Source organism: Mirounga leonina, unplaced genomic scaffold (genome assembly GCF_011800145.1).
Source record: "Mirounga leonina isolate KUSES-001 unplaced genomic scaffold, KU_Mleo_1.0 Mir_152, whole genome shotgun sequence".
Lineage (NCBI taxonomy): Eukaryota > Metazoa > Chordata > Mammalia > Carnivora > Phocidae > Mirounga > Mirounga leonina.
In genome coordinates this window covers 2087693-2114663 of record NW_023270380.1, presented here as the reverse complement: position 1 = coordinate 2114663, position 26971 = coordinate 2087693, and the positions used below count along the sequence as shown (strand labels likewise).

At 48.8% G+C, this 26971-nt stretch overlaps 1 protein-coding gene and 1 long non-coding RNA gene across 2 annotated transcripts in view; one reads left to right on the top strand and one right to left on the bottom strand.

The window, feature by feature from the left end:
* The window catches only part of LOC118012900, a 21859-nt gene extending 15653 nt beyond the window's left edge, over window positions 1-6206 (bottom strand). The window contains exons 1-2 of the long non-coding RNA XR_004679854.1: window positions 6033-6206; window positions 5033-5208 (exon numbers count right to left, since the gene is read on the bottom strand). This is a non-coding gene — a long non-coding RNA (uncharacterized LOC118012900). The remainder of the gene's footprint in view (window positions 1-5032; window positions 5209-6032) is intronic.
* Window positions 6207-6596: 390 nt separating this feature from the next.
* Window positions 6597-25966, top strand: FAM89A (family with sequence similarity 89 member A). The gene is made up of 2 exons (XM_035008448.1): window positions 6597-6904; window positions 24709-25966. The coding sequence occupies exons 1-2, from the start codon at window positions 6620-6622 to the stop codon at window positions 24970-24972; spliced, it is 549 nt and encodes a 182-aa protein (XP_034864339.1). The 5' UTR covers window positions 6597-6619; the 3' UTR covers window positions 24973-25966.
* Window positions 25967-26971: the final 1005 nt, after the last annotated feature.

The window sequence follows — 26971 nt, the reverse complement described above, 5'->3', positions numbered from 1 at the left end:
AAGGAAGGAAGGAAGGAAGGAAGGAAGGAAGGAAGGAAGGAAGGAAGGAAGGAAGGAAGGAAGGAAGGAAAGGAGGTGGGGGGGGAGGGATAGATAGAGGGAGAAAGGGAAGGAGGGAGGAAAGGGAGGAAGGAAAGAGAAATGAATGAGTGATGTCAACCCCAGCATCCCAACCAGCTTGTGCATCTAACTTCATGGTCTCCTTTTGCCTTGATTTTTCCCATTTACTACTCTAATGCTCTATGCCACTTGTCCATCTCCTCTTCCACTAGATTCAGTTAGTGCTGAAAACTTATGATCCTTTTCCTTCTCTCCCAGGGTGCATGTTATTTTCTGGTTAAGCCTCCCTGCTAGGTGCTTCATCTTGCACTCTAGAAAATGGAACTTGTGGCAGATTTTTCCCAAATCCTATAATTTATTCGCTGCATTTTCTCGGCTTGTGCACTCTCTTTCGTCTTTTTCTTTAACTTCAAAGGGCTGGTGAGCAAAAGTGTTTCTAAATCCCGGTTGGGGGTGCTGTCCCTGGGATTGCTCCCACTGCTGTCACCAGCAAGTGCACTCTTCTTCCCAGACCTTTCCACAACCAAACAGTTCCCTGGGTTCTGCCTCAGGCATCTCCCCAGTAAGAAGCCTCTGGGAGGTCCTGCTGCTTCTTCCCTAAGCAAATGGGCAAATCATATACCTTCTATGAACCCCTTACTCCTCATTTCTCAAATGGAACTCTGGGCAGTACCTCCGAGAGGTTGTGTGGGTCAAATGAGAAAAATCTATGAGAAAGTGCTCTATAATGTACCATACTGGGTATTTCTGTTTCCTATCCCCTGCTTTCTGCCATCTAACTCAGGCCTTCATGTCCTCTCAACTCAAAGATGCATGCGCCTCTCACCTACTCTCCCTGCCTCTCAGCTCTGCCTTTACCTCCAACCTATAGGACGTGCAAGTAAGTGCCTCAACGATCTTTCTAAAAGCTCAGATTGTGTTGCTCTAAAGTGCTCAATATAATTAAAATAAAAACTTAAAATAAAAAAATAAAGTGCTCGATAGCTTCCCATGCCTAAGACATAGAGTCCAAACTTCACGGCTTGCAATTTGAAACCCTTCCCAGCCTGATACCCAAGCCATTGTTCAGCCTCTCTGCCCCTTGTCTTCCAAAAGCAACCCACCTTCCAACTAACTAGGACTCTCCCTGCCCCTCCCTCATCTGGCTTCGCTTACTCAAAGTCAAACCCTATTTAAGTGAACACGTTTCTATCGCACCTTTTCTGAACCCCACAAGGAATCTCTCTCTGCTGGGACTGCCACAGTATTTGAGTTCTGCTCCTGTTACAGTGTAATGATTTGAACACATGGATTGAACCACATCTGTCTTTATGTTCATCATAGAACTTAACACTGTGGTTTACGCATAGTAGGTACTCAACGAGTTAATGATTTATATATTTTTAAGAACTTTTATATCACTAGGTGCCTGGCATTGCGTTGGCTGCAAAAAAGCCCAGCAGGACTCCTGGCTGGCTCAGTCAGGAGAGCATGCGATTCTTGACCTTGGGGTTGTGAGTTCAAGCCCCACATTGGGCATAGAGCTTACTTAAAAAAACAAAACAAAACAAAACCAAAACCCAAATACCCTTAAAAATAGAACTACCCTATGATCCAACAATTGCACTACTAGGTATTTACCCCAAAATGCTAATTCAAAGGGACACATGTACTCCTGTTTATAGCAGCATTATCTACAATAGCCGTATTATGGAAACAGCCCAAGTGTCCATCAACTGATGAATGGATAAAGAAGATGTGGTGTATATATGTATATGTGGTGTGTGTATAATGGAATATTATTCAGCCATGAAAAGAATTAAATCTTGCCATTTGCAACGATGTGGGTGAGCTAGAGAATATTATGCTAAGTGAAATAAGTCAGTCAGAGAAAGACAAACACCACATGATTTCACTCATACATGAAATTTAAGAAACAAAACAAATGATCATAGGGGAAAAAATAGAGAGAGAGAGAGAGGCAAACCAAGAAATGGACTCTTAATTATAGAGAACAGACCAATGGTCCCCGGAGGGGAAGTGGATGGGGGGATGGGAGAAATAGGTGATGGGCATTAAGGTGATGGGGATAAAGGGGTGCACTTGTGATGAGCACCAGGTAATGTATGGAAGTGCTGAATCACTATATTGTGCACCTAAAACTAATGTTACATTGTATATTAACAAGTGGAATTTAAATAAAAACTAAAAAAAAACCAAAAACAAAAACCTAATCACCCTCTCCTCCCTCAATAAACTTCCTTTAAAAAAAAAGTTGTGCCCTTATTCCTAACTGTATAAACTTAAATATTTGTAAAAGGAGATCTCATAATGGAGCAAGCAAGCCTAGCTAAGACAGGCTCTTTTAAAACAGGGTGGGGAGGCCATAAGGGAGGAGGAAATTTATACATATCCTCATCAGAGGAACTGTAAACTTTTTGAACTTTTAAGCCATCCTCAAGTCCTCAGCCTGGAGTAACTCCCTCCTCATCGCGCAATTCAGGGCAACCAGATCATCTGCCTCCTTCACTTGGAAAGGAGCCCATTCAGTTTAACAAACTTCCATCCCTCATTTGCATACTGACCCACCCAATTCCAGTTACACCCCCCCACCCCCTGCCCGTTTCAATCCCTCTTTCACGTGCAGGACCTAGATGAAAATGAAAACTATACGTGTAAACTTTCACCTTTATAACTCTTGCCTCCCTCTTTGTCTTCCTCAGAACACGTCAGGTTTCTACCTGAAACTGCATCTCCTAAATTGCAATTCTAATTGCTCAGATAAACATGTTTGCTTTAATTTTCAGTGACTTCTTTCTTAGTCGACATATTGTTGAGATGATAAAGCAACAACTTCACAAACTATATAAAAGGATCTACAATTTAATACATTTGCCAAAATTTTAGCCAAATACATTGCACAGTTGCTCTCAAAGTATTCTAATTTTAGGTTCTGCCACACGTGAGAAACAAGTTCCTCGGACAAGAAGATAAAGTTCTCCAGGTGGCTGCGGTGCTCAGTCGGTGAAGCGTCTGCCTTTGGCTCAGGTCATGATCCCCTGGGATTGAGCCCTGCATGGGGCTCCCTGCTCAGCGGGGAGTCTGCTTCTCCCTCGCCCTCTGCCCCTCCCCATGCTTGTGTGTGCGCACTCTCTCTCCCTCTCAAATAAATAAAATCTTTAAAAGAAGCAGATAAATTTCCCCATGGTTGGCAGAACTTAAGGTCATCAGCTCAGTAAAGAAAGCTCAATCAGACTTTTAATGTGTTTCTCAGGTTCTTTCTATTCTATGACAACCTAAGGTATTCAGGTTTAGAATTAGAAATAGAAATAGAAGACAAAAATTTAGAATTATGAAGAAAAGCACAAAAAGACTCTGGGATGTTCCAGAAAGCACATACCAAGTGGGTAGGAACTGAAGGTGGGGATGAAAAAGTGGCTGGATTAGTGGAAGGACCTGATGGAGGGAAGAGACTGCCTCTTGGTGAGTGGCATCCGATGTCGGTGACTTTGAGGTCTGTGCTCCCAGGCCCAGGTCCCCAACCTTGATCTATAAAATCTAAGAAGAGGTGTGGGTTACTGAATAGAGCACTAGATTAAAAGTCTGCATTTCCTGACCTCGAAGAACTTGTGAACAACAAAACAAAAACAAAAAGATATGAAAAAAAGGTTGATTTAGCTGTAGAGGAGATAGTTGGGCCTCCCTCTGGCTCGAGGTCAGAATACTGGTGTTTCAGAATTGAATTAAAGCAAAAAACACATACAGTTGGCCTTTGAACTACAGAGGTTTGAACTGCGCACATCCACGTTATGCAGATTTTTTTTCCCCGATAAGTACAGTACAGTAAATGTACTTTCTCTTCCCTCTGATTTTCTTCATAACGTTTCCTTGTCTCTAGCTTGATTGTAAGAATACAGTATAGAATACATAAACGTACAAACATGTTAATCGACCATTTATGTGATTGGTAAGTCCTCCCGGGTCAAGAGTAGACTAGTAGTAATTAAGTTTTGGAGGAGTCAAAAGTTACACATGGAGTTTTGACTGTGGTGGGTGCCCCGAACCGCTGTGTTGTTCAAGGGTTAGCTGTATTTTCAGAAGTTATTTATTACTTCATTCCTCTTATAAGCATGAACCTTAAAAGGTACCTTATATTGGCCTTTGAATAAGCAGGCACTGACTGATGTTTTCCATGGGTGTTAAAATATTTGGGGGGCTCTTGCACAATTGCCTTTTGGGGTTTTACAAATAAAGTCTTAGCACCACAGAAATTCTGGGGTAATTTCTATTCACACCGGGCTGTTATGTGTTGATGTAAGGGGGACTATTTCAATATGTTCACCCCATTGAGTATGTGGCAGAACGCAGAGCCTGCCTTTAAAACTGTGGGTTGGCATCATTGGAGTTGCCCCTCATGTCCTGGCACCAGGGACCTGCTATCTCAGCAGGCCCTGACCTTCTTTCCTTCTTATCATCCATAATCCCCTCAAGTGTGTGGTTTAAAATGATTTCAGAGCCCTGAAGCTTTGAAACGACCTCTCTTCACTGCCCCATTGTGTATGGGTCTTCCCATCAGCTAACATCAGTGATTTCGGCTAGGAACGGCAGGATGGACAGCAATGTGACACACGGAATTAAAGGCATTCACAGGGCACCTGGGTGGCTCAGTTGGTTAAGCGCCTGCCTTCGGCTCAGGTCATGATCCTGGAGTCCCTGGATCGAGTCCCACATCGGGCTCCCTGCTCGGCAGGGAGCCTGCTTCTCCCTCTGACCCTCCTCCCTCTCATGCTCTCTGTCTCTCATTCTCTCTCTCTCTCAAATAAATAAATAAAATCTTTAAAAAATTAAAATTAAAATTAAAAAAAAAAAGGCATTCACACCCCCTGGTGTGAATCAGCATATTTCCCATCCCCTTGGCACCTGAGTCCCCACACAAGCCATTTGTAACTCTCCCAAAGACACCCACTGTTTAAATAGGCTAATGAATGAATACCTGAAATCCGGAAATGTGACTAGGTAATTAGCGGAAGATGAGGCATCCTGATGAGGTGGAAAATTCTGGGCAGTGGGTGGGGTGGGAAGCCTTCCTGATGCCCTCAAATCACACTGCCTGCCCTGGGGCTTCTTCACGTCCATCTCTCGCAGTGGCAAGTGTCCAGCAGAGAACATCTGCCAATGTGAAACACACTGATTATGGGGTGGGCTCTGGCGGGGTGGATTAAAGGGGAAAAGACCCCCCCAAAATGCAGCCCTTTTATATGTTCGGTGTCTGAAGCGCTCAGAACACTTTATGATCCCATTGGGTATTTAGAACAATTAAATCCCTTCGATAATTAAAATCAGTCATCAGTGGGCATTCAAGCCATCCACTCTATGCGTACTGCACTGGCTTGTAATCTGCGGTGGGGCTGTTGTCTGCTACTCAGTCCTTCTCCCTTACTTTTCTGTCTCTAATCCGGTTGTAACTGTCATCTTTATTCTTCCTAGAAGGGGTACGGCCGGTTTCTCTCTCCCTCTCTGAGGTGTGAGTCGTGAGTGTTTATTTTTGCCTCAGAGCTGACGGATAGGGTCCGAGATTTAAGTTTTCTCTACTTTCGTAACATTCCCCTTTAGAATTACTCTTGCGTTCCAGGCCGGGCTGGAAGACAGGTTCGTCAGCGTTTCGGAGTTCCAAAGTGGACCCGGGGCTCTTCTTGGCTGCTGTCGGTAGGGCTGGACATTGTCACTGACTGAGGCCAGCCTGCCCCGGAGGGAGTAAGTGACTTGCACAGGTCTGGGTGTCCCAACCCTCCCGGCGGCGAGCTGAGTGGAACGAGAGGCGGTCGGGACTCAGCCCTCGGGGAGAGGCGGGGGTCCTGCGGCCAGAGCCCGGCCTCCCCCACCTCGGCCAGATGGGCCCTGGTTTCCGGGGACGGAGACAGCCGGCGGGATCGCCAGCACTGCCCTCCTCTCCGACGTCCCACCCGCCCCGAGCGGCCGCCTTTGTCCCGCACCCTCTCACCAGCCGTCCGTCGGGTTGCATGCGACACGGGGGCTCCCTCGGTAATTACCAGCAGCTTTGGCGGCTGGTGGGAAGCCCACCTCGCGGGCAGTGGGGCAGCCGGGCCAGGGCGTTCCGGGAGGACTGTGGGCAGGTGAGGGGGGAGTCCCGGGAGGGGCCGGAGGTGAGCTAGGGCGCCGGGAAGGGTGCAGGGGTGGAGGTGGGGCGGGGGCACGGGGGAGGGGCTGGAGGTGAGCCCTCCAGGGAGGGGGACAGGGGGGCGAACGGGGTGGGGGCGGGGCGGGAGGTAAGGGGGCGGGTTGGAGGCGTGCCGGGACGCGAGGGCCGGCACAGGGGCAGGGGGCCTGGGGGCTCATGGGCGGGACTGGAGGTGAGCCGGGGGCGGGGGCGGGGGCTGCCGTGGGGGGGCCGGCCGGAGGGGGCCGGGCGCGGGGCGGGGAATGCAGGGCGGGGGCGGGGCTCTGGGGAGGGGAAGTGGGTGGGGCGCCGCCGGGAAAGGGGCGGGCCGGGAGGGCCTTGGGGCCGGGGCAGCGGCGGCGGCGGCGGCGGCGGGGCAGGCGCGTGGCCGGGTCCGGCGCGATGAGCGGGGCCAGAGCGGCGCCGGGGGTGGCGGACGCGGTCCGAGGGCTGCGGGTGGACGGGCTGCCCCCGCTGCCCAAGAGCCTGAGCGGGCTGCTGCACTCGGCGTCGGGCGGCGGCGCGTCGGGGGGCTGGCGGCACCTGGAGCGGCTGTACGCGCAGAAGTCGCGCATCCAGGACGAGCTGAGCCGCGGGGGCGCGAGCGGCGGCGGGGCCCGGGCCGCGGGGCTGCCCGCCAAGCCTCCCAACCTGGACGCCGCGCTGGCCCTGCTCCGCAAGGAGATGGTAAGGGGAGCTCCGCGGGCGGGGGCGGGGGGTGTTCCTCCGTCCGGGCTCGCCGTCCCGGGAAAGTTCGCCGGGACCCGCGCTCTGTCCGGAAGTCCCCGCGCCCACCCGCCCCTTTCTGGCTCTTTTGCCCCAGGCGCCAGCGCCGAGAGAGGAGCGCTGTCCTCTCTGCAGCCCCCTTTTACTAGTCCTCTCTGTCCACGGTGGGACCCTCACCCGGGGAGGCTTCCCACTGAAAAGGCCGTTTTCGGAGCCCGGGCGCCCCAAGTCCGGCCCCAGCTGGCTCGGAAACGGGCGGCGGGAGGCGCGGCGTGGGGCTCACTCGTGGCCTCGCGGCGGGCGCGGCTTGGTCACCCCTCTCCGGAGTGAAACAGACCTCCCGGGTCGGGGAAAGGCTTTCACTGCGCCGGCGGGGTTTAGACCTGTGCGCGATTGTATTTTTCTGCCTTGGAGAGGACAGTTTTTGTCCGCGCGAGTGTAGACAGCAGATTGGAGCGGCCCTCGCCCCCTCCCCCGCGCCCCAGGCGGCTCGTGCAGAATCCGATTACTGCGGGATGGCTTCGGCCCCAGATGGCTGTGAAGGCGAACGCTCGGCCCCTCCCCTCTCAGCGCGGTGGGGCCGAGCCCCCAAGCCCGCTTGAGAAGAATGGAGGGGGTGCGCTCCCCGTCTGGGTGAAGCCCGTGTGGGTTCTAAGGGCTGTGTCTGCGCGCCAGACAATGGGGCTTAGCCCTTGGGAAGTACATTTGATGTGTGTGGACCGGGAGACGCGATTTCAGGTGACGCCAAAAGCAGGGCAAGGGCAGGGATTTAGGTGGCATTGAGCCTTTCTCCAGCTTTCGCCTCCAGGCTTAGGCCAGGCTAGCTGGTAACTGGAAAACTTCCTCCTTTCTATGCTCTCGCTGGCCCCTGATCACCTACCCCTGGCCACCCGCTCTCTTGGAATCTGCCCCTTCTTTTCTCTTAGTGCAGGTTCTAAGTACAGGTAAAAACTTTACTAAGGAAATCTAATCTATGAAAGCTGCTTTTTCCCCCAAGAATAAATTTGCCAAGAAGCTTATCACAAAAACCCTTTAAATATGCATCTAGTACTTTAAGATATTGTTTAGAAACATTCGATTTATGCCTCCTTGTTTTTTCAGGAGCATATCCATTCTGAAAAGTAAGACTTAATTAAATCTAGGAAAGCAGCCTTAAATTGACATTTTTTAATCAATTAGGTATTGTCTTCCCACTCTGTAGCTGGCATTGAAATTGTGATTTCCAATCCTCTCTGAATAGATTTTCTAAGCTTCTTACAGAATGACTTAAATTCCAAGACAACCGTTTTTATTTATTAATAAACATTAATCGACACCAGCATTGCACAGCTAGCGAGCTGTATTTTAATTAGATAAACCTACACCTAGTATGTTTATGGTCTGAAGTTAGATGTAGCCTAAGTATGGGAGTGAAATGGGAAGGCTCTTCTGGGTTAAGTCCCATACTGGAGGAGACAGGAAACCCTCAGGGCCACTCCTATTGTGAAACTCTGGTTTATAACGTGCTCCGGTGGCTTGGAAGTCAGTGTGCCATTCCCGAAAGTATTTTTCCAGGTCCCTCCTGGTGCAACTGCAGAACAGCCACAACCTTACAATTATGCCTTGGACCAGAGCGCTCTCTAAGCCTAACTGTTTGCAGCACAAGGAAAATAAACAGCCATCTTTGGTCCGCCTGATATTTAGCTGCAAGAAAGATAAGGAAGATACGGCTACAGGCCTTGACAGGTCCTTTCACAGAATGCCACAAGGTCTTTTTAAAAGTGCTCTAGGTCTGTTGGCTTTAAGAGATTTACTAACCTGGGGCGGCAGGGTCTGAGTGGTAACCTAAGCTGAGTTCATTCCTGAATTATCTGTGGAATAGTTTGTGTTGATCTATTTAATTGGAAGGCCTGAGGTCAAATCCGTGTCGAGGGACATACTAGCAGTCGTGGCAGAATGTGATTAATCCCTTTTTGAAAAAGTCCTGTGCAATCACAGATTAATGTGATTAATCTTTTATTATTATTTTTTTAAGTCCTGTGCAAGCAGTGGTGGTGTGGGAAGGCCTCTGAAGGCAACAGAATTTTCTTTCTTTTTTTTTTTTTTCTTTTTTGCGGGAAAGGAGCAGCAAAGCTGGAATAAGGCAATAGCACCAATGTGATAACAGGCCGTAGAAAGAGCGGGAAGTGGGAGATGCCAGATGTATGCTTGGAGAAGGGGAACGCCTCCAGTGCGGTGGGGGCCCGTGAGTGGGAAACAGGAATCCAATGGGGGACACTGCTCTGATGCAGAAAGTGCAGGAATTGCCAGTTAACTATTCGAGGCTGGGAGGTGACTTCAGCATTTTTATGGAAAGTGCGGCTAAGCAAAACAATTAAAAATTACTCACAGTCCAAGCACCTAGAGATCATCACTGTTAATAGTTAGGGAAATCTCCTGTGTAGGCACAATGTGAATGCTTTATATACGTCATAACTTCTCCGTGAGATGGATACTCAACGTCTATTTTATTTATTTATCTATTTATGTATCTGTTGGAGTATAGTTTTAGTATATGTGCTGCCGAAGCGAGCACTGTTGGAGTATAGTTGACACAGGATGTTGCATTAGTTTCAGGCGTGCAACATAGTGACTCAAGTCTGTTTGTTAAAGGTGTGCTCATCACAGGTGTAGGTCCCATCTGTCACCACACAAGGCTATTACAATACCATTGACTATATTCTCTATGCTGTACTTTTCATCCCTGTGACTTACTCATTCCAGAACTGGAAGCCTGCACCTCCCATTCCCTTTTGCCCATTTTGCTCATCCTCCCTAACCCCGTCTCCTCTGGCAACCATCAGTATGGTCTCTGTTATTTATGGGTCTGTTTCTGCTTTTTGTTTGTTTGCTCATTTGTTTTGCTTTTTAGATTCCACATGTAAGTGAAATCATATGGTATTTGTCTTTCTCTGACTTATTTCACTTAGCATAATACCCTCTAGGTCCGTCCTGTTTTATATATTTTTAAAAAAATCACTCAGAATTTAACTCCCCTACAATCACATGTTCAACCAGATGTGTACCAAAGCCCTGTGTGTGTGTGTGTGTGTGTTTAAGATTTTTTATTTATTTATTTGAGACAGAGCACAAGCATGGGGAGCGGCAGAGGGAAGAGGGAGAAGCAGACTTCTCCCGGGGAGCCTGATGCAAGGCTCAATCCCAGGACTCTGGGATCATGACCTCAGCTACCCAGGTGCCCCCCCAAAGCCCTGTGTGAATCATTGCATTGTGTGCATTCACACTAACACAGATACACACGGATCACATTATGCATCCTTATTTGCTTTTTGGGGGACACATAGTGCCAAGGTTTTCCTAGTCAGTACACATTATACTGAGTGCAGTAACTGGTATGCCGTTGTGCGACACGGTAATGACCTTGCAAAGCCATCACTGGGAAGGGGAGCTTCATTGCAGCAATGGCGGAGTCCAGAGGAGTGGCTCCTTGGGGGAACGGTGGTTGGCCGTTACATCAATGGAGGAGGAGTATGTCACACATTTAAGAATGAGGAGCTGGAGGCTGGCAAAGAGACTTGGGCCTGGTGATACGCACTTGAGGGGTGGCGAGGGTGGAACCTGGGGCGGTCGGCATCCGGGCCTTGTGAGGGCACAGGGTTCCGTCCCGTGATTGGTGGCGCTGTGCTCTGCTTGAGAATCGTGGTTTTCACTGCACCCCACGTTTCAGCACTTCACGCTCTAGGAACCCCTCTTCTGTGAAGCTTAGTGCTGCTGTGGGTCCCCAGCCCCTGCCCCAGTGGGCCCGTTTGGAAAGCCATGAGGGTCACACAGATGGTTACTGCTCTCTAGACCAGAAGAGTGCTTTAAAGCAAGAGGCTGAGTTTGTGGGGTTTTTTTTAAACATCAGGTGATATTTTAAAATCTCACTCCACAGATGTTTAGGGGGTGTGCATTAGGTGTAAAGTGCTGTGGAGATAACAAGGATGAACGGGAACTCTCTAGCTCCTAAGGAGCTTCCACCTGCTGGTAGATGTGGTCATCTTTACAGCAGTGGGAGTGCTGTGGTTCAGACCTGGTCTCAGTTTTCTCGACTGGAGTCTCTGTATTAGTAATCGTAACTCAGTCTGAAGTGGCTCTTGCAAAAGGAGAATCTTGAAGGGCCGGACATGCAGAGACAGGCTAGAACCAGGGCTGACGGGGCCCCCAGAAAGTCCACTGTAGTCTTCTCTCTCCCCCACCATTTTGTTTTCCTACTTTTTTGGACCGTAGCTGCTAACCGGGTCCATGCTCAGGTTTGGCCATGCTTCTTAGTTCCAGTTTGTAAATACTGTGTGGATGGACGCCGGTGGGCCCAGCTTGGGTTGTCTGGCCAGTCTGGTCCAGCTAGTAGTGACTGAGGACAGGACTGCATTTAACCGAGCTACTGTGACCATGTGGATGGGGTGGGTGTGGGGGTGCTGGGGATTCCTGCAAAGAAAGGCCAGCTTGCAGATACAGAGCAAGGGGCTGCTGGACAGCCAAACTATTAGATACACAGACCTCTTCCTACGTAAAAATACTTTGCCCTGAGGGGCCCCACAGTTTGAAAGTTTCTTATCTGCTAAGCTGACAAAGTCACCTTTGCTCAGGAGACCTCAGTTGGCATTTCAAATCCTTGCACATGACTGAAGCATCAGGGACCCCTGACACATGCGTTCCTTGAAGTTTGTACATAGACCACCCGCCCAGCAGCTCTGTGACATTAGCTCATCCAGCTTGGATACCCCAAAGAGTCACGAAAGCACAGACAGAAGATCCTCAGATATTGGGGGGAGGGCAGCATCCCTGGGGGTTCTTCGGTTTTGCCTCTCAAACCAGCAGGGGCAAGTTCTAGTAGCTTTGACTTGGAACCCCCCCTTTTTTTTTTCTTAGAACTGTCAAGTAGTGGGGCACCTGGGTCACTCCGTGGGTTGAATGGCCGACTCTTGATTTCGGCTCAGGTCATGATCTCAGGGTTGTGAGATAAAGCCCAGCATCGGGCCTGCTTGAGATTCTCTTTCTCTCTCTGGCCCTGCCCCCTTCTCTCAAATGAATAAATAAAATCTTAAAAATAAAAAAAAGTAGTTATTTTGGTCACCAACCCATGCATGAGTGGGAAATCATCCACACGGAACTTTTGAGTTCCTGAGCTGCAATGGTTTAGGGGAAGAATTTAACCTGATTAAATAAAGCTTGATTTCTGAGACCAGCAACGCTCTCTTCCCTGCATTTTTGTTGAGAGAACAACTAAATGTGCGACGAGTTTGTGCAGTGAACTGTATTCCAGGACACATGCATTAGCTTGAATAGCCCACATCCCAGTGGATTTCAGTTCTTACCCTGCGTGTGAAACCAGTGTCTTAGCAAGGGGATTTTAGTCTTTAAAAGGTTTTATGGTAAAGGTCCAATCCCAAGTCAGGCCTACGAAATGCCATCCGGAACAAAAGCATTAGCAACCAATATAGCACTCTTGATTGATGTTGATCACAGGAGACTGGGAATGTCTGGTGGCCTTTAACACTGTCTTTTTGTTTTCACTGGTCTTAACACCAGCGTGGTTTACTGTTTCCCCAAAGGATAGACCACCAGCCCCAGAATCCCCTAGGCTGCTTACTGAAATGCTGGTTCCTGGGCCTCATGCCAGCAGTATCTGAATCCAGGAGAAGGCAGAATCTGCATTTTTAACAAGCCCTTTAAGAACTGGGCCGCCTGGGTGGCTCAGATGGTTAAGCGTCTGCCTTCGGCTCAGGTCATGGTCCCAGGGTCCTGGGATCGAGCCCCACATTGGGCTCCCTGCTCAGCGGGGGGCCTGCTTCTCCCCCTCCCTCTGCTTCTCTCCCAGCTCATATTCTCTCTCTCTGTATCTCTGTGTCTCGAATGAATACATTAAAAAAAAAAATTCTTTAAAAAAAAAAACTGGGCAGCTCCTGAACCAGGCATCAAGAGCTTGAATTCTGTTATTAGATTACGTGATATAATTTAGGCAAGCACTTCACTATTTTCAGCTATAGATCCCCTATGGGGAAAAAGAGAATTAAATGCCACAAAGGCTCCTTTTGGTTTTGTTTCTAAAGATTTTATTTATTTATTTGAGAGAGGCAAAGAGGACACGCGAGAGAGCATGAGTGGAGGGCAGGCAGAGGGAGAAGCTCCCGCTGATCAGGGAGCCCAATGCGGGGCTCGATCCCAGGACCCGGGGATCATGACCTGAGCTGAAGGCAGACGCTTAACTGACTGAGCCACCCAGGCGCCCCTGGTTTCATTCACTTTTGATGTTACCTCTAAGTGAGGTTATATTTACAGTCCCAAGATTTGAAGATAGAGAATTGAAAGATACTTTTTCATACCAGCTTATCTACTACTGCCCCGACCTGTAGAGACTGTAAATGAATATTTTTCCTAACTTAACAAGTATCTTGCAAGAAGCAACATCCTCTGCTTTTCCCCCACTTGTGGTTAAAGGCCTTCCTCTGTTGCATGTGAATGTGAAAGTGCCCCAGTTGTTGGCACTTTGGGCACCTCTTCACTGCCAGAGGACCTCCACCGAGCAAGTGGACCAAGCCCGAGCATTTCTGCATCTCCCTGGGCCAGCATTGCTGTAGATCTTTGAGGCGGCATGGGCAGCGAAGTTCAGGGAGGGCTCAGAATGAGGACAGTGGCCCTGCCACCAAGCAGCGGTTGGAGGCTTTGCAGTTTTGCTTCTAGAATGCCCACCTGAACGCCACAGAGACTTCAGACCTCAGTTGGAAAAGCTAGTTTTCACGATCCTGGGTATGAAAACCTACGGATGGGCCACAGACTCCACCAACAGGAAACCAGCCGTGAGACTGGCTGGGTGAGATATTTGCCCCCAATTAGCCAGTGTCATTCTCCAGAGCCCAGACCTTCTATTCATCTCATTAGTTGCCCACAGGCTCCAGATGTTTCCAAGTGATAAGTAGGCAGGGCGCATAAAGGTGGTTCTTTTCTTTCCTGTTGCTCCTTCCCTGATGGACCCTTAACCCGGAGATGTACATCCTCCTCCAGGAACTTTGGAGACAGACAAACCCTTAGGCTTCCTTGTGGTGCTGCAGAAACTCATTAAGGCCCGTGGCCTTTTCTGTCTTTATGAGCGCTTTTTGCTCACTGCCCTGATTGGCCCTAAGAGCATTGGGCTGGCCTACTTTTGAGGGTGTAGAATCCCGTCTGCAAGGATTCTGGGAGGAGGCGCTGCCCTTGACTGCAGAGGGTACGGGGAGAAGGGAGAGCCTCTGTCCTCTGACTAGTGCTCTCCCCAGGATGGGCAGCCTCTGGGGGCCTGTTACAGCCTGGAGAAGCTGGGCTGAGGAGGATTACTGCGGTACATTTGGAGACCAGAGACCATGGAAAGAGGCTGCCTGGTGTGTTCTTATGTTGCCGACTGCCCTTAGAATTAGAGAGAAGATAGCCAAGTTCACTGCAGTTAAAAGAGAAATGGCAAGGTGTTTAACGACCCTATGCGAAGGAAAACAGTAAGGTATCATGTTTTATCTAAAACACCAGCAGAGATCGAAAAGAATGACCATCACAATGGTGAGGGTTTGGGGAAATAGACACCATAAAAACAGAGTTTCTTGTGCTTTTTATGTCAGGTCTGCAAAACACCAGCTGCTGATAGGAGGTTTTCTATAATTGTCCTAGAACTTGGTTTTCTGATTTTTCACTTCAGATTTTCTCCCCTAACTGCATCTCCTCTTGCAGAGGGGGAGTTTCAGTTAATTGAATATCACTCAAGAAAATGACAAAACACAAACTAACCTTCAAATGTGTGTTGTGTTCCAATGTGTTGTTGGCCAGTGATGTTTTTCCCTCTAGTCCCACCTAATTTCAGCATCAGCGTATCCATGTCCGTGCTCATTATCTTGAGTAATGAGGTTTTAGGCTTTGATATAAATCCCTGATGAATGATGGTCTGTTGTTCGCAGCCCCAGGGCTGGGGAGGGATTGGAAGGAAAGCATCCTTTTCCCTTCTCCCCTTCTGCAATTTCATTTTTATAATTTTATCTTATAGTCACACAGTGAATAATAATACTTGTACACAGATGGGTATTACAGTGATATATAATCATATAATATAAAATAGTGATGGAATACTATACAGTCATTGAAAAGAATGGTAACTATGCAAACAGATGTTCATAGTATTAAAAAGTTACAAAACAGTGTATGTTTACATTTGTATATGTGGTAACTAGCTAAAAAACAACTTGCATAAGCATAGTGTCTTGAGGGATGTATACTAAACTGCTAAAAATGGGTATCTTAATTTTTTTTAATGTGTATATATTTTAAGATTTTGTTTATTCTAGAGAGAGAGAGAATGGGGGCGGGGGTGGGAGGACAGGAGCAGAGGGAGAGGGACAAACAGACTCCACACTGAGCATGGAGCCCAGCACGGGGCTCGATCTCAGGACCCTGAGATCATGACCTGAGCCGAAGGCAGACGCTTAACGGACTGAGTCACCCAGGTGCCCCTAAACATGAGTATCTTTAAAACAGCAGTTCTTTTTTTTTTTTTAAAGATTTTATTTATTCATTCATGAGAGACAGAGAGAGAGAGAGGCAGAGGGAGAAGCAGGCTCCCAAGGAGCAGAGAGCCCGATGCGGGACTCGATCCCAGGACCCTGGGATCATGACCTGAGCCGAAGGCAGACGCTTAACCATCTGAGCCACCCAGGCGCCCTAAAACAGCAGTTCTTAAAGTGTGGTCTGGAGACATTCTCGGGGTCCATTGTTATGTGGTGGTCATATTGATAAATGTGATGTTTTAAAATACTACCTAAGGAAATGGATCAACACTTGGAAGATCTGCATAATTCAGTTGAGTCAGTTTTTCACATTTTTTTGTAGAACCAATGCTTGCTGTTACAAAATCACGCATGGTTAAAAGATCCACCCAAAGTGCAAGACTAATGGATTTTAATATAACAGTTTGAAAGGTTCATTGGCATAGTTTCAAATTCTACACGGTGGCCAACTAAAGGGTAGGGTCCAAAAAGAATACCCAGTTTTCTAAAAGGCTAGGACATATCCGTTTGAGGCCAGATTTTCTTCATTTACTTCAACCAAAACAACCTGACACAAAGGATCAAATGTAGGAGATAAGCCAGACATTAAGAAGATTTACAAAATGGTAAAAAAAAAAAAAAAATTTACAAAATGGCATTGTTTATAAAAATGTCATGTTAGCATGTAATGGGTGGGTGTACTATTTATGTTTAAGTGGATCACCTTAAACTTTAATAAGCTTCTCAGTTTTGACTTCTAATAAGGTAAATGTTGATAGGTATAACCCACATAACAAGAGCTTGTAGGGACCCTCCAGAGTTTTTTGTTTTTTTTTTTAAAGATTTTATTTATTTATTTGAGACAGAGAGAATGAGAGAGACAGAGAGCACATGAGAGGGGATGGGGTCAGAGGACGAAGCAGATTCCCTGCCAAGCAGGGAGCCCGATGCGGGACTCGATCCCGGGACTCCAGGATCATGACCTGAGCCGAAGGCAGTCGCTTAACCAACTGAGCCACCCAGGCGCCCCAGAGTTTTTAAGAATATAAGGAGGTCCCAAGACTAAAACATATGAAGATAGCTGCTTTAGACCATGGAATTTGGGAAGGATGGTTTACATAATTATGAACCACTGACATTCTAATATAATAAGAACGTTTTATTTGTATAATGGGAAAAAAGTAAAAGAATGAGCAAAGCCATTACTTAAAAGAAAATGGTCGATTGCTTTTCTTCAGCTCAGCCTAGAGCAGCGCAAGAGGAAACAGGCTTCATTGGTGCCAGTTATTAGTTGGGGTGAGAGAAACAAGCATGTCCGGGGAGACGTTGCAGAATGGGCTCTGTCAGCGTGGATGTCCTCAGCTGTCAGCAGAAAAACACCACCGAAACTGGAGAGGGTGTACGGGCGAGTGCAGAGCTGCGCGAGCTTTGGGTGTGGCTTAATCTGGGGTGGGGGAAGTGGTGGGCCATGCAGCTTGTGTTCTGTCTGATTCACCGCGGCTCTGGAGAGTCTGGTCCTCAGCCCGTGGGCCCAGAGTATTCACAGGGGATAAAGCAGACCAAATAGCACGAATGCTTTTCCACCCAGGAGGGGAGAGTACAGTGCAAGAGCCACGTGATGGATCGGAAGCTCGCTTAGTGAGCACAGAATGACAGGCCAGGAGCTTCGAGGTCCTTCAGGGGTATTTCAAGTCGGGCTTGAGTAGCCGAGTTCGTAGCCCCTTCCCTACTGATCAACACCCAAGGAGCCTTTCTCTTGGGCTTTCAAAGATTTTATTTATTTATTTATTTATTTGAGAGAGAGAGAATGAGAGACAGCACGAGAGGGAAGAGGGCAGAGGGAGAAGCAGACCCCCTGCTGAGCAGGGAGCCCGATGCGGGACTCGATCCCAGGACTCCAGGATCATGACCTGAGCCGAAAGCAGTCGCTTAACCGACTGAGCCACCCAGGCGCCCATCTCTTGGGCTTTCCTTTGCAAAACAGTATGCAGGTCAGTGTCCTTCTGTTATCACATCCTTTATTCAGAAATCAGGTTATGATCCATTAGGTCACTGCTTTATTACATTCTGGCCCCGCAGATACATCCTGGACACCTTGATTAGATTTGGGGCATTTCCCAGGTCCGTTCTAAAATAAACTCACGAGCCATCTGTATATGCTTAGTCACTCACTAACATTTGAAAAAGATAACTTTGAAGTGGTCTCGTTGTAAGTTAGTGCCCATTCATGGTAGAAAATCCAGAAAATTCAGAAAAGCCGAAAATAAAAGTCCCCTGTGACGTTAGCAGCTTGCCACACACCACAGCAGACGTTGTGTCATCTCCTTGCCCGGGTCAGCCGCACAGACAGGACAGGCTGATGGTCAGAGAGGGGGGCCGGAGTGTGGTGTGCCTATGCCACTCCCTGCCCCCCACTGTAGGCCCTCCGTCAAGGGCCTTCATCCTTCAGAGTCCCAACTTCCTATTCATAACAGAATCAACACCTACCTCTCAGAGCAAGGATGAGGATTTCGTATTTGTGTCCAGCTGAGATTTTCTTCTCCAGTCAATTCCTAGAAATGAACCTAGGCACCTGGGTGGCATAGTCTGTTGGGCACTGGACTCTGGGTTTTGGCTCAGGTCCTGATCTCAGGGTTGTGAGATCGAGCCCCCTGTGGGGTGCCACGCTCAGTGTGGAGTCTACTTGGGACTCTCTCCCTCCCTCTGCCCCTCCCTCCCCGCAAATAAATAAATAAATAAAATCCTTTTAAAAAAGAAATGAACAGCTGGTTAAAAGTTGCGGCCTATTTTAAGGCTTTTGATAGACCTTGCCAAGCAGTCCTCCCCAGTGTGCCTACATGATACGATTTTTTATTACTACTGGTTTTTACAGTTAAGAGTATCATGCTCGTTGAGAAAAAAATTAAGCAGTATAGAAGGCTGTAAATACCGATCCCACTTTCTAGAAGTAAGTTCTGCTACCAGACCTTTTCTCCTCCCACCAGAAGCTTGCACACCTGTGTGTGTATACATATAAAGGGAGTTCCTGCTAACATACTGTTGGTAACCTGAGCTTTTGTGCAAGGCACGTGGGTCACTTCTACTCCAGTACATACCCAGCTGCTCATCCTTTGAAATGACCGCCTAGTTTTTATTGTATGACTATACCCTATTTTTTTAAACCACGTTCCTTCCACTTTATGTTTCAGTGTAAACTTTCATACAACAAACTTTTTCTGCATCTGTCCCCATATTTGGGGACACCCCCCCAACTCCCATACTACAGCTCATGATTCTGTAGCTTCACTTGGAATCTATACATCCCTCCCACCCAGTGTGAGGTGGGGTATTTATCATCTTCGGTTGAGGAATGCAGTGGTAGGGAGATAGATGGTCTAGTGTGGGGGTGGGTGTCATTTCAGAGCAGACCCCAGCATGACTTCCTGATCTAATCCATCCCCACACCTTGCCCTGCTTCTCCCCAGCTCAGCCCACAGGCTTGGCGGGGGGTCTTGGAACAAGGCGCAAATAAGACCATTTCTTCTGATCTCTGTTCTGTTTTCTACTCATTGCTGTATTTTAGAAGAAGTTGGCTTTTGTTTATGTCTCCTAAATGTACTAGGGAATTACACCAACTCATTTTTAGTTTCATAAATAAAAACAGACTACTTTTCGTAAATACAACTTACTTCTTAAAAATATCCTAAAGTTTTTCGTGATGCTTGGTTTTGACCCAACAAAAGTTTCCTTTTAAAAAGTTCCTTCCATCTTCTAAGCCTTGTATCCGAATGGTCATGTGTCTGTTGTGATTTTTTGAAAGTTTGGAAGAACTCTCTCCCCCACGGCACCCTCCAAAGATAGTCAGAAACGTAATGACCCAAAACCCAGCTGGGAGCCACCAGCCTGTCTGAGGTGTATTCATGTGGCCAGTCCATTGTGCGTTTTTGAGACAATTTCGAGGACGATTCAGAATTGTTTGGCCCCCTTGTTAGAGATGTTCTGGATTGGTGAGCCACCTGTGCGTGCAGCCGGAGGGGTGCAGGCGAGCTCTGTGCTCGGGAAAAGAGAAGAAAATTATCAGGAAGTTAAGCAGGAAGCCCAGACAGAGGAAGGAATGGCGATAGCAGCTGAAAGCGGTGGAAACTTGTTGATTGTTCTTAATTGTCGTGAAGGTCTAGAATAAGGGCTACAAATTACAGGGTCTTTGAATTCTGTAATTTTCTTCAAGTATCTGAATTTTTAAAAATCTGCTTTCAAAAAAGAGCTGTATTTTCTGAATGCAGCTGTGAATTAGATCAGCTGTCCTTCAGGGACATGTGGGAACACATCACTAAGATGACAGGCTTCCCTTGTTTGGAGAATGGGGACAGTGCTGAGGGTTAGTGGGCTTGCAGAGGGCGTTCCCCACCCCCCAGTCCTTTTTTTCTGGAAGGACACGTTCCCATTTGTGGGTGATTTAATCATGTTCTGAAACAACTCTGCAATTTAATTCCCTGGCGTGGTCCCTCTCTCCCCTTCCCATATGCCCAGAGCCTCGGGTCTTCAGGGTTGAGAGACTGATTTCTGGGGCTGTCGTGAGTCCCTGTCCCAGCTGCGGAAAGCGTGACTCTAGAAAGAGCACTCAGGGAGCCAACTTGGGGTTGGGTCTTCTGTCAAGCGGGAGGGAGGTGAGCCTTTTTTTGTCGATGTGGCAATAACCATGTGGTCTGGGGCTTTCTTCGGGGGCACAAGGGGGGTACTCTGGGCACAAAGGGCTGCCTGCCTTGTCAGCCTTGCCACCTCTGCGGCTACCTGCGGGGTGTAATAAGGGGCTGTCTCGTCCCCACATGACCCCACTGCCAGGCTGTTGCTGCTGCAGCCAGATGTCCTCTGGGAGGGCGTCTCTACTGAGAGGTGTTTGCACAGAGTCGGCCAATATCTGAGTGTCTACATTGCAAGGCTCTGTGCTAGGTGCTGGGGGATTCCAGAGGGAGAAGGGGCCACTGCATGTGGGCTTGTCCCGCATTCGAAGAAAGAAGACCCATGTGCTTACTAGCAGCAAAAGGTAGAGAATAACAGGGCAGGGGAGTGAGCAGCACCTGCGACGGAACCAGTCCAAGTCCAAAGAGTGGAGGAGAAGGTGGTGTTGGGCCAGGCGAGCAAGGAGAGTTTGACAGACAACGGTGGGGACAGGTCCAGAACAGTGTGCAGGAAGGGGCCTCCGGCCAACTAAGCCATGAGGTGCAGGTAGGGGAGAGGAGAGTCAGACTGGATCGTGGAATGCTGCCTAGGGATTTGCAGTTTGCCTCTAGAAAATTTAAGCACAAGTGTTGAAACAACCACAGCCGAGGGAGAGGCATCCGGGCTGGGAGCTGGGTTTGCGCCTCATGCCCTCCTCGCTAATTTGGAGGACTGCTGGTAAGTCAGATGAGCTTTGGCCCAGAGCCTGCAGAAGGCGCTGAGAAGCTGGGATGTGCGGAGTCATGTACCTGCACGCGTGTGTGCTTCAGTCCCTGGTCAATTAGCCTAAGCGCTTGGCGTCTGCTCAGGTGTGTGATAGGTGTGCGAGGGACCGAGCTGTCTTCCTAGGCGGGTCAGTTCTCTGTTTCTAGGCCAGCGTTCCACCTGAAGACAGGGCAGCTTTGTGAGTCATGGGTTGCTGCAATGCAGAGAGATCCAGAACACAATCCGACTCGAGGCCTGGAAGACCTTGGACATGGCACCTGAGGAGGAAAGCCCGGGACTGCGGGGCTTTGAGTAGGCATGTTCAGAGGACGTCAGCTGCTGAGAACCTGTCAGGGTTCTAGAGCCCTGCTGTCACCTGCACCCACTCCCAACCTGCCCAGAGGATGAAAGTCAGACCCGGTCCAGGAGCATGTTGCTCCCCGCCCCCCACTTCTGTTGTTTGCCCATTCTTCATTTCCAAGGGGGGAAATGGGCTTGGGATAGCCCAACCCTCCTGGTGTCAGAGTGACTCAGTAGAAATAGCTCCAGGGAGGGGCGCCTGGGTGGCTCAGTCGGTTGAGCATCTGCCTTCAACTCAGGTCCTGATTCCAGGGTCCTGGGATCAAGCCCCGCATTGGGCTCCCTGCTCGGTGGAGAGCCTGCTTCTCCCTCTACCTCTGTCTGCCGCTCTGTCTACTTGTGCTCTCTATCTCTGTTAAATAAATAAATAAATAAATATTTAAAAAAAAGAAAGAAAGAAAGAAATAGCTCCAGGATGTCAGATGAATCTTTTCTATGATTTTTTTTTTTTTAATTCCTATGTAGTTAACATCCAATGTTGTATGAGTCTATGACTTTTTAAGCAAACACTACTGAGGCTCTGGGAGGGTGTGACTCTATTAAAGTTTACATTCCTTGTATTAAATCCCAGAACAGATAGGTAGGCGTGATCTTGCCAAGACGGAATCTTGCAGAATGGTTACTGAGTTCAGATCTGGACACTGGAGGAGCCGTGGGAAACAGGAGCCAGTCCAGGGGAAGGGACCCGGTGGTCAAAATGGGCCAGGAGGACGTCACGAAGAGTTGACAGACCTGAAGCTATTGGCTTCTACCCAGGGGGTAAGAGGTGTAGAGGCGGTGGAATGAAAATTACCTTCAAATATTTAGTTAGTTAATTATTATTATTATTTTTTAAAGATTTTATTTATTTATTTGGCAGAGAGAGAGACAGTGAGTGAGAGAGGGAACACAAGCAGGGGGAGTGGGAGAGGGAGAAGCAGGTTTCTCACTGAGCAGGGAGCCCGATGCTGGGCTCGATTCCAGGACACTGGGATCATGACCTGAGCTGAAGGCAGACGCTTAACGACTGAGCCACCTAGGTGCCCCAGTTATTTAATTATTTTAAAGATCTTATTTATTTATTAGAGAAAGAGAGTGAGCAAGCATGAGGGGCGGAGGGAGAAGCAGACTCCCAGTGGAGGGGCCACGATCCAGGATCCTGGGATCACGACCTGAGCTGAAGGCAGACGCTTAACGACTGAGCCCCCCAGGCACCCCATACCTTCAAATATTTAAAAGGCGGCTAAGAGAGGAATTAGATGGGTGTGTATGCAGAACAGTTACATGTAGCATCAAGGGCCCTAGAACCTACAGGCTGGGAGATTTAGACTTTGTGTGGAGAAGCATTATGTCCACTTGGAAATGAATGAACTGGTGTAGAAGAGTTTTAGGGTTTGAAGGTGAGACCTTTGAGGTCCTTTCCTATTCGAGAGTCTACAGGGTCCACCCTGGTGCTCAGGAAGCAGGTTTGCTGGCTAATTTTCATCTGGCTTGACTGCACTGGCAGCTTTTTCCCATAGGTGGTTGGGTGGTTCGTGCTCAGTGTTCACGACTGAGTTGGGGCAGGAGGAACACGGCGCCCCGGGGGCCCCTGGTGTTTGCAGGAACCCTACTGCCTGGTAAGCCCCATACCGGCCATTCCTTTCCAGGTTGAGATTCTGCAGGCTGGCAGAGTGGAGGCAATCAGGAAATTAATAACCACAATGGCAGCTGTTACTCTTTTCAGGAGTTGAACAGGATGTCCACGGTCTCACACTAGCACATGGCAGAGCCAGCCTGTGAACCCAAGCAGGCAGACTCCGGAGCCTGAACTCGTTACTCCATGCTCTTCTGCCCGGCTGGCCTGGAAGTCAGCGCTTACAAGAGAATGTATATAAGGGACCCAGGAAAGACAGGTATTTGTGTCAAGAACACTGGGTTCTGCACTGGAACTGGATGTCAGCATTGTCTGGGTAGTTTTTCCAGCACAGAGTCAGTAACCCACTTTTCTACTTGACAACAGGCACGCAACCAATCAGGACGAGGAGTGATGGCGTCTGACCCATCTGTGGCAAGTCTGAGCGTCTCTTGGTTTGCCCATGGCTTTACCTAGTCAAGGTGTACTTTTGAGAATAGGATGCCATTGAGCTGGTCTGCCCTCTCAGATCTGTATCCTGAAGTCTTCCCTGAATGTCGTGGCGAAATATGCTAAGTCGGTGGGACCTGGTTCTGTTTTGATGGTCTGTTTAGCTGTGGTAGAGAGAGCCACTGTCTGCTTGGCAATTTAGCGTGGTTGAGGGGTGTGAAGAATAACTTGGCATTTAACACCTGTCTTGTCATGAGATGAACGCTGCTTTCTCGACCCCAGCTTCCCTTGTGTGGAAGTCTCATGTGGCAGGTCTCATCGCTGGATAATTATAAAAACTGTAGATCTTCTCTTTCTCTGTGTTTTCTGCGTGCACGTTCCCATGCTTTAGCCCTGGACTTGCTATACAGGAGGCATTTGATTACTGCTTATGAAAATGGATGGATATCTCATAGAATCCTCCCAGTAGCCCCATAAGAGAAATTATTAGTCCCTTTTGTCATCAGCCAAGGCATAGAGATGATACATGACTTGCTCAAGGGCCAAGATGCAGAAGGCAGGTCTCTTAGCCTCCAGTTTAGAGTTTCTCCCCTTGCCACTGGGAGGGAGTCTGCTGCCCCACGGCAGGGCTCAACAGCCCTGGGACCAGGGTCCCCACACCTGCCGAGCCAGAAGCCGCGGGGGTCACAAGACCCCCAGGTGGTTCTCACGTGTGTGAAAATGTCAGGTGCGCTAGTCTAGGCTGCATTTCCTAGCGGATGAACCCTTCTCTCTTTGGGATTGATGGAAACAATGCACTTCCTGTGCCGATTTTGCTCTTTCCCGTGGGACGGGCCATGGGAAGAGGGGAACTTGAAGATAAATATGTGACTTTGCAATGTTCTTTGTTCCCCCACCACTGGTGAAAGTAGTTCCCCGGAGACTCTCTGGACTCATTCAATCGCGCCCCCAAGTCTTACTAGACTTACTCAATTGCTTGCTCTGGGGGTGATCCCCCCAATCATCTTTGGGTACGACTGACTTTGTCCGGGGGGAGAGGGAGTCTGAACACCACTCATGGGAGCCCGGGGGCCGAGCTGCCTAGAGGGTGGGTGCTCCAGGGGGCGGTGTGTGACACCGATCAGTGAGCTGCTGTCGTTGGCGAGGGGACTCTGTTGTCCCAGGGCGTGCCTGAGTGCCAGGGTAAATTCCGCAGGCGGGGGCCCGCCACCCCGCAGATGTGATCCTTCCCTGCCACGCTGAGTCATGTCTGAGGTGTGCGCATCCCACAATTAAGGTTTTCTCAAAATTGGAAATCCAGAGCATTCAAGTGATGCTCGGAGTCGTTCCCTGTATGGGAAGAATGTGCTGGCTCGAGCCGGTTGCTGGCTGAGGGTTCAACTAACATTAAACTCGAGTGCTGACTTCTTGTTTACCCCCCCACCCCTTCCCTCAAGGTTGGCCTCCGCCAGCTGGACATGTCCTTGCTCTGCCAGCTCTACAGCCTCTACGAGTCCATTCAGGAGTATAAGGGAGCGTGCCAGGCGGCGTCCAGCCCGGACTGCACTTACGCTCTGGAGAACGGCTTCTTCGACGAGGAGGAGGAATATTTCCAGGAGCACAGCTCCCTCCACGATGGGGCAGGACGGGGCCCCCCGAGGGACCTGTCGCGGCCTGTCTCCTCGCTCTCCGGCAGCGACTGGATTCTGGAGTCCATCTAGAAAGGGATCTCGGCACAGAGGCCGCTGCTGCTCCCAGACCCGCCGTCAGCCTCAGCTTCTCCTCCCCAAGAAGGCTCCTCTGCTCCTCCATCGCGGGCAGTCCCCGGGCGCGAGCCGCCAGGGCTGCCGGTTCAACTTGGAGGACATGCGTGGCAGTCTGTGGCGACGGCTGGAGTGTCTGCCTAGGTGGCCTCGAGGTGCTCGGCGACGTGCTTGGCACCGCGGTACAGAGACACTCCTGCGCACGAGTCCTGTCCATGCTGGGAACCTAATGGGACGATCCTGGGGGAAGACCCTCCCGGGCATTTCACCCCAGACGACTTTTTACTAGTTACTTCCTTGCAGGTGGTAGACGGTTTGCTACACTCTCTGTTGTAGGAATTGCCTCCAGATTGCAGGGTAGGAAAGCTAACATTTTGCAGACCCCCCCTTCCTTAATACATCAGCAGCCTTCCTTGCTTTCGTCTTGTGAGCGTTTAAGGCTCTTGGTTGGGCTTTCTTTGTAAGCTGCGTTACTCACTGTCCCTGTGACTCCGTGAACGCTTTGTACCAAAAAAGCAAACATTTCGGGCCACACCAGTCAACTGCATTCTCTTCACCTGCTTGTGGCAGAGTGGAGAGAATCAGGAATGTAACAACCTCAATAGCAGCTGTTACTCTTTTCAGGAGTTGAACAGGATGTCCACGGTCTCACGCTAGTCAAAATTTGGATCCCTCTTTGTCTATCCGATGGAGGACGGAGGAAGAGAACACGGAGATGGGTTACATTGGCAAAAAGAAACAGGGGCAAGCTCCTGTTTTGTGTCATTCACTGTAAGATGGCAAACGGTCTTGTTCTGGAAAATTCTAAATGTAAACTAGGATATTAGAAAGCAATCCTGCCTCTTCCACTCGAAGCAATGATCACCTTAAGCCTTAATATATTTATTAAAATCTTTTATGAACGCTTTATACTTTGTAGGTTAAAAATGAGGATAAAATGCTAAACTCTCTGTAGTTGTGTGTTATTTTGGTCTGAACTCAGAATCCTCCGTTTTCAGAACTTGAATGCATTGAATCCAATCAACTACTAAAAGAAAATTATGGTTTGTTTTCTTGCCATTAAGAATTTGAAAGAAGCACTATTCCTCTATTGATTTATTCTTGGAACTGTTTTATCCACAGTAGACCCCTGTTTACAGGTAGGTCTCAGTGCTGTTGTATCTCTGACTACTTCAGACCCCCTGCCCTTCTTCTTTGGACAAGAAGTGATAATTGCTTATTCACAACCCTTTGGGGTCCAAGAGAGGAAGTAAAACATCCTCATGGGCCAGCATGTTGACAGCCTGTTACGTACATGACCGTACGTCAGGAACTGGGGTGAGTACAGAGAAGGAAGAGTGTTTCTGCTATTTTCCTGTGTTGAAAGTAGTAGTTAAATGAGAGATGGCAGTAAATTGCCTTCAGTATGTGGCCCAACTGTAAAGGGGGGACGAGAACAGTAAAAGTGATAGGACCAGGTGGAGTCTTGTACGTGAAGGTGAAGTCTTGTCATCTTCCGGAAACTTTGACAATGAAAGGTTAACAATGCTTGAACCTTGGGTCCGCTGTGCTCAGCCCTGACCACATTAGAATCACTCTGGGGGGCTTTTAGAAGAGTCTTGAGATTCTTCTAAATCTCAAGAACCCCTATCTTCGTTTTAATTAGTAAGGGGTGAGACCTGAGTCTCTGCCTGGTTCTAGAAGTCTCGCAGGTGATTCTAATGCAGATTCAGTTGCCATCTAGTGTTCAGACTGGCCTGTGAAGCAGGCATCCTGGGACACACAGGAGAGCTATAAGCTCTCCTACCCCACCTGGACCTACCGATTCAGGCCCTGAGTCTTCACAGGACCACCCGGTGATTCTTTTTTTTTTTTTTTTTTTTGACAGAGAGAGACACAGCAGGGGGCCGCTCCTTTGCTGGGGGGAAGGGCTGACACATTTCTCAGCCTGACGGCGAAGTGGCATATATACAGAAGC

Coding starts and splice junctions, on each gene's coding strand:
- FAM89A (XM_035008448.1), top strand. CDS start 6,620: ATGAGCGGGGCCAGAGCGGCGCCGGGGGTGGCGGACGCGGTCCGAGGG. Junction 6,905..24,708: donor CCCTGCTCCGCAAGGAGATG/GTAAGGGGAGCT, acceptor CCTTCCCTCAAG/GTTGGCCTCCGCCAGCTGGA.